At 33.1% G+C, this 7,503-nt stretch overlaps 1 protein-coding gene across 1 annotated transcript; it reads right to left on the bottom strand.

The window, feature by feature from the left end:
* Window positions 1-3,984: 3,984 nt before the first annotated feature.
* Window positions 3,985-7,299, bottom strand: LOC121990739. The gene is made up of 9 exons (XM_042544817.1): window positions 7,243-7,299; window positions 7,093-7,108; window positions 5,576-5,634; window positions 5,418-5,504; window positions 5,139-5,309; window positions 4,845-5,021; window positions 4,685-4,738; window positions 4,438-4,587; window positions 3,985-4,356 (listed from the first exon to the last, which is right to left on the bottom strand). Exons 1-9 carry the CDS (start codon window positions 7,297-7,299, stop codon window positions 3,985-3,987), a joined length of 1,143 nt encoding a protein of 380 aa, XP_042400751.1.
* Between the last annotated feature and the right edge of the window lie 204 nt (window positions 7,300-7,503).

Here is a 7,503-nt window from a genome sequence, read left to right on the forward strand (position 1 = left end):
TAAGTGATATCATTTCCCAACTTATCGGGCTTATTGATTCATCGAACTAAATCTCACCCATTGATAAATTAAAGAAATAAATATCAAATATATGTGCTTGTTATTATATTAGGATTAAGAGCACACACTTCCATAATAACTGAGGTCTTTGTTCCTTCATTAAGTCAGTATAAAAGGAACGACCTCAAATTGTCCTACTCAATACACTCTAAGTGTACTAGTGTAATTATATAGTTAAGATAAACTAATACCTAATTACACTACGACCTTCCAATGGTTTGTTCCTTTCCATCTTGGTCGTGAGCTACTGTTTATAATTTATAAGGAACCGATAACATGATCTTCTGTGTGTGACACCACACACCATGTTATCTACAATATAAATTAATTGAACAACTACATTTATCATAAATGCAAACATTTGACCAATGTGATTCTTATTTCTAGATAAATATTTATACCAAAAGCTAAGCTTTTAGTATACATCCTAACAGTACATGCCATTTTAAAGTAAAATACTTTCTTCTACTCAGTACTTTCTTATAATTGCACTTGTTGTCATTTCGACAAACACCTTATATGCACTTAATCCCCCACACATATTAGGAAGCATCTTAGGGCACTTGATTTTTGCTTCTTAGTACCAAAAACTTAATGGGAAGCAAATCTAAGTACTCACATGCTCTTAATCCCAAAACTTAGAGGGGCATCTTTACATATCATGCATTATATCTTCTTTAACATGCACTTTAACATGAAATTTCTTAATCATGCATACAACCATACAAACATACTACAAATAGGTTCATTCATGCGTAATCGAAACAACTTATACTGCAGTTGAGGAGTACTTACATCCTTTCGCTAGATCTTACTGTCTTAAGATGTAGGTAAGATGATCTCCTCTTGCCCGCCCTAATCTGCAAGACCCCCTTCCCGTGCGTGAAAATCCTTGTGAACCTTCCTCTTAAATCCTCCTATGTAAGAACCTACAACCTTGGAATCCCTAGGTTTCTTGGCCGCAACTTGCAAGGGGTAAGGAGAGGATTCGGCTAGGGAGGGGAAGAAGAAGAAGATGATGAAAAGCTAGGTTTTCATCTCCTCCTTCCCCTTTTATACCAAGTGGAAGTTGAAGCATCTTTCCACACAAAGTCTGCTTATAGGGAATTGTTTTCGGTTGCTAATGTGATGCTTTACCACCACCCTATTGGCAACTTAAACTAATCTCATGTAAGAGGTCTTGGGTTCAATCCTAGCTTGGGACCATTTATACATATATTTTTAGTTCTTTTCTCTTCTTCTATTTATTTTTGCTCTTTTGAATTAAAGAAAATTTATGGGTGTTACAACTAATATTGTTCATACATAATGACAGCCACAATAGAAGAACTCTAACAAACTAGATAGACTAACATCACTCTCATTAGGACAAACACTAGTGAAGTGGCCAACATAATCCTCTTCAATCTGGACTCATTTGAGGCAATCTCAGATAGACCAACTTTAAGATTTTCAATTTGATCTATCATTGAAATTTCTTTACAATCCTCCTCAGATTCTTCAAGATCCTCCACTAGATCCACCTCAAATTCTTCAGGATCTTCCTCTGAGAACTCATGGTAAAGTAGTTCCACACATAACTATACATATGGGATTCTCCCTTGGGAGAGCCTCCATATCTGGTGTGCTACCACCTTTGATTTCTCTGGCAGTGAATGAATTAACGTCCAGATCCTGTAATTATCCAGGATTAAAAACCCTTCTTGTTCGAGGTTCCAGGACTGGTAATCATCTGTGTCATCTATAAATTAAAATCAAATAGGTCAGTACAAAACCAACTAACCTGTACAAAACCAGTTTAATTCAATTTATACAGGCATAGAACCAATATTATTAATCAAGAAAATAAATCTTTTCGATTTTCAGGAGTCTAAATCGACTGACTCATTTGATCAGTCAATTAGGAATCCAAATCCTGAGCTCTGTCCAATGTCCTCATTAGAACTAATCTAATTGGACAGGGATTTTCTAAACCTATGTTCTGTTATTATTTAATCTAAGTCCATTTCAATCAATCTCAGACATATGGATCAAACTCTAGTCCGTTTGATCAAACTAATGCCCATTGGTTTAAGTCTGACCCATTAGAACAAATCTAATCTATTTAATCAAATATGATCCAATAGAACAAATCTGGTCATTTGATCATATTTGGCCCAAGCCCAATTCATTCTGGTTAGGATCAAACATGTCTGGTTAAACCAACTAATTGTTTGTTCCGGACTAAGGTATAATTGGACCAAAATGACCTGATCAAATTAACCAATGATTTAAATCAGAACTAGGTCTTATTGAACAAAAATTGGTCTGGTTATATCAACTAATGATTTAAACCAGACTTAGGTCAAAAACCCGATCTGACAGTCTGATTTGGACAACCCAACTCATGTAATTAAACCACCCCAATTAATTCAATAATAAATTGATCTAGTTAAATTAAACAATGGTCTGAACTAGACCTTGGTATTATTGAATCAAAATGATCTGATTAAACCAACTAATAATTTAAATCAGATCTTAGTTTAATTGAATTAAGTTGGTTAGTTCATTTTTCAATTAATTGAACCAAAATCTAATTAATCTCAATTGATTAAAAAAATGAACAGATTCAGATCAAGTTGGGCAATTATTTTGAACCATTCATGCATAATGTACTATTCATGATTTTTTTTAAATTTTCAAACACTATTTTTGATGGATAAACGGTAATCGATACTGTTCATCTTTGTCAGTTTAATCGATTCCCTGATTTTTTTTTTTGAAACGATCAAAAACTATCTTAATCGATTAGTTTAATCGATTAAACTTCTTCTTCTCTTCTCTACTGCAACCGCGACGCTCATTTCTTCTACCGTGACAAATGCAGTTGCCGCGACGAATGAGGTTGTCGCGATTGTCGATCGTCGACCTCCCAATTTGGTCGCCGGCACTCTCCGGCCACGGAAGATAATAGCCAACAACCTCTCAGGGCTCGACAACTACGGCAAATCATGGCCCAGTCGTGTCTTGCTTGGCGACAGTGGCAGAGATAGCAAGGGAACATGAACAGAGACTAATTTCATGTAGTTTTAAAACTCAAGCACTGCTCTAATACCATTATTGATAGTTCTAAAGCATGAAAATATAGAAATACTAAAAGCGTAAAACTCGCATTGATCTCCCGTAGTAGATCTTGATCTTTGCTTTTCGTACAAAACCAAAAACTCACAGTGATGCTCGGAGAAGCCATCGAAGAATAACTTGCCGTCGAAAGAACGATCACAGACAAATCAGAAAGCTCTTCATGGTTCACAAACCAAATTCCTCTTTCGAGATTGGACAAACCAATCTTGAATGTTCTTCATGCCTCTTACAATCTTGTGCACATGGATGAACCTTGCACGGAGACCTTTCATATGGGATGAACCCTTTCTCTTTGACTTTGCACAAAACTCGCACACAGCAAGCCACCTCTACCTTTCTCTCTTGTGCAACTTGTCTTCTTTGGCTTGGATGCATATATTAGAGGAAGATGACTCTTCCTCTTCTTCTGTTAATGGAGGAAATAAATGTGTTAGAAGATGAAGGGGAAGGGGTGTCCTTTCATCTTCTAACAGACTATGTAACTCAAATTATATTCACATGAATTCAACTTATCTCCTAATTCTGTAGATGTTTGATCTTAAATGATTGTTGAAAAATAGTTCTCTAAAATGTCTTGATGAGTCTTTTAACCTTTGGTTATTCATTCAAACTGTTGTCAATTAAATGCAACAAATTAAGTTTCATGAATCCACATTACCAGCATTCACTAATATGTCATCCTCAAGTCCCTCTTACGTGGGAACCATTACGAATTTATTACACTTGAAGTGACGAATAAATTATCAAGAACCATTACAAATTTATTACACTTGAAGTGACAAATAAATTATGAAATTGATGTCACTTTCTAAACCCTCCAAGTCCTCCGTAAGCAAAAACATAACCATCATTTGGGTTGGCCAAATGATAGTCACCTATGCCATAATAATCAGGTAAATCAGATATAAAGTTCAAAAATTGGGGCTCTATATTATACAGCCTAGACATAGGATCTATCAATTGAACTTGGGTAAAATAGGCAGCCTTATTGCGTCCTTCGTAATATGGATGACCGCTACCCATCGGGGGACTTGGATCTTTCAAGAAAGAAAAGACACGTCCACCCATTTGAATCTTATCTATACCACCATCCATGTTAGGAAGCAATTCTCTAGGATAATAACCAATAGATTCACCTTGTAACAAAAACCACCAGTTTGAAGTCGAAGGATCCTGTAAATATATGCCATACATAAAATCAATAAAAAAAAATTGACAAAAAAAACACACACACACATTTGTTAAGAGATTTACCTTATAGATTTGTAGAGAAAAAGATACTTCTTCACCACCATAAACGGAGAAGTCTTTAATAGGACTACCAGGTCCAATAGGACTAGAAGTAGTTCTAACAAAACCTGGGCACCGTAAATTTCCACAACCAGAATTTGAATACCCATCTCTCTGTCACCACCATACAAAAGTTAATTAGAATCTATATATTTACAAATGTATATATAGGAATTTAGTAAGATCACTAAAATATAAACAAGCTACTTACTGTCCAATAAGTAAAAAATCGAGGAACATAGTCATTATATTCATTTGGCGAATACTGCAAAATAAAACCAATCCGAACTAATTAGTATAAAAAATTATATTATCTAATAATTATGGCTATTGATTATGAGTGACGTGATTTAATTAGCTTAATTACTTACATGCCAACCAGCTTCTATCACATTGAGGTCATAGCGTGGGCCATGAGCACCACCAAAAAGAAAAATACTGCTTGCTGATACTTGAGTTGGTAGCAAACTAAATAGATGTGTCGTCATTCTCGCACTTGCTCCGTAGAATAAATTGGGACCCTTGGTATTGGTTTCAATTATAGCAAACTACGCAAATAAAAATTAAAATATACAAGTATTAATTTGTTCTTGAATTCTAAATTGGATTAGCTAGCAAAATTACAATAATAAATAACAAATAATTAACTCAACTAATGTACATACATAGTCTCCCGATTCAGTTTTCTCATCTACAGGGTGAGAACGAAAATAGTCTGATTTCTGAGAACGCTCAATGAGAATAGTCCCTGAAGGACAAGTGTCGTTGAATCCGTAGAAGGTCGCTGGCTTGGGTTTTGCAGGTTTCAATCCATTTGGAAGAAAACTTGGTTTTAACTGTAAAGACATAGCATATTATTAATTAACAAGATAACTAGCTAGATCTCTCAAAATATATAATACCAATAAGTATAAACTACTTAGTTTCGTAAATTAGATATACACCTGGAGAGTATGATTCTTCAGTAATGGATGGTCAAATGCCGGTTGCTTGTATATATCGACACAATCATATAGTTCTCCATTTTTTGACTGATGAGAAAAAGCAAACAAACAATTTTTATATGTTTGTGAGAAAATAATTAAATAAACAACGACGTAACCTGAATGGTTTTAATTGATGGCTTCCCTTCCTTCTTCCATGATCTTCCCTGCGTTGCACCTAACGAAACAATCACAAGGAATAAAACGCGAAGAAACATTTTATCAAATGAAAGTATAATATTTTAATTACTATAATGATAGTAATATTCTAAAGTGTTTTCCATTTCTCTAATTTATAAAGAGACGTAGAATGTCTATAATTAGTATGATATAAAAAGCTTTAAATAAAATATTTAATACAAGATTGAAATATTATCTTAGTATGATATAAAAAGTTTTAATTAAAATATTGAATACAAGAATCCAAATAGTATCTTCTAATGAATAATATATCTTTTAGATTTTTATTTTTTAGGTAAATAAACATTGAATGTTGAAATCTATTGTATATGTTTTTGAAATTACATTAAATATATTGTCGAAATTAGATTAAGGTAGCTAGGTTTAAATGCTATATAAAGCATTAAGTTTTATCTAAATAATTTGTCGTATAATTAAAACTATTGATAAAGTATTATTATTGATATAATGATTATGTTGGTAAAAATTAAATTGCTATTAACTAAATTTATTTTTCAATGATAAATGTTTGTTTGTTATAAAATTCTCTTTATGATATTTAGAAAAATAGTATAGTACTAATTATTATGTTTGCGCCATAAATTTAGGACGAAATTTTAAATTTTTAAAATTAAAAGTAAAAAAAGAAATATGTAGATCAGTTTAAACTAATAATTTTCCTTCTATTTTAATATTCTATTTAATAATTTTTATATCATGCTAATTATAAACTTTTACTTTCTCAAGAGACCGTTAAAATATACTAAGTATCGTCAATAATTCTTAATAAATATAATCTATTTCTTTCACTATTATTTATATTCTTTATAAAATTTATAGGGTAAGGGTGCACGTGTTTATATATATATATATATATATATATATATGCGCGCGCGCACCCTTACCCTATACATTCTTGGATGTCCCTCAAATGTCCGAACACCGGGATGGGAGACCCTCACAATCAAAATATTCAGGATGCTTGGATCAAATCCGGATGCCTGGGTTGTGAGAATCACCCACCCTAGGCATCCAAATTGGACACCAAGGGTATCGATTTATTATTCTTGATTTATTATTAGAGGGTTAACTATGATACCCTACCTCTAGGGGCTAGGGGTAAAAATAAATAAATATAGAGATACTGTACTCAGTGATATCGATTTTTTTTTAAATGGCTTGAAGGATCATTTGATCATTTTTTGATCAATGGCTATTATTTAGTGTCTGTTACTCTCTAAACTTTATAAATAGATAGATAGCTCATTTCATTATTTCACACACATCTTCTTCTTAATCTCAATTTCGTATTTTCTACACGCTTTCGTTTCTAATTTTCAATTACAATGGAAAGAGGCTTGGAGGTACATCATCTCAAGCTCGGAAAGGAAAGGAAATAATGAATATGCGGAAGGAGGGACCCAACATTCAATACATCGATGATAAGATTGAGCACCTTCTGAATCTGACACCTGAAACACAAGAAAGTACCGATGCAATTACTTCTAAGATTCGGAAACTTTCTCCTCTAAAATCTTTTATTTTCACTAAACATTTTGAGAATGTCACTCTTCCGTTGGGAGAAATGCGTGCAAAATATAAGTACTGCAATGCTTCCTACAAATTCTAAGTTGGCGACGGCTATGGGTCGTTGAAGCGACATATAGAAACGAAGCACCCGATGGAATATGGATTCAACCGTTCTCAAACACAATTATCAAGATTTTTTTTAACTAACGGTAGTACTGATTCCAGTTTATTTTTATATTCGGATAAAAAATTAAGAGAATCATTAGCTAATTTGTTTCCATAAAACATCTTTCTTTTAGTTTTGGATCTAAATGCACATTTAAATATTTTTGTAAAG

The sequence above is a fragment of the Zingiber officinale genome, chromosome 6B, assembly GCF_018446385.1.
Source record: "Zingiber officinale cultivar Zhangliang chromosome 6B, Zo_v1.1, whole genome shotgun sequence".
NCBI lineage: Eukaryota > Viridiplantae > Streptophyta > Magnoliopsida > Zingiberales > Zingiberaceae > Zingiber > Zingiber officinale.

Excerpts from the sequence above, each read along its gene's own strand:
- LOC121990739 (XM_042544817.1), bottom strand. The coding sequence starts at position 7,299 with ATGTCGCTTCAACGACCCATAGCCGTCGCCAACTTAGAATTTGTAGGA. Across the intron at positions 5,310-5,417 it reads TGAAGAATCATACTCTCCAG|TTAAAACCAAGTTTTCTTCC; the intron begins GTGTATATCTAA and ends ATGTCTTTACAG. Across the intron at positions 4,357-4,437 it reads TTTCTCTACAAATCTATAAG|GATCCTTCGACTTCAAACTG; the intron begins GTAAATCTCTTA and ends ATATATTTACAG.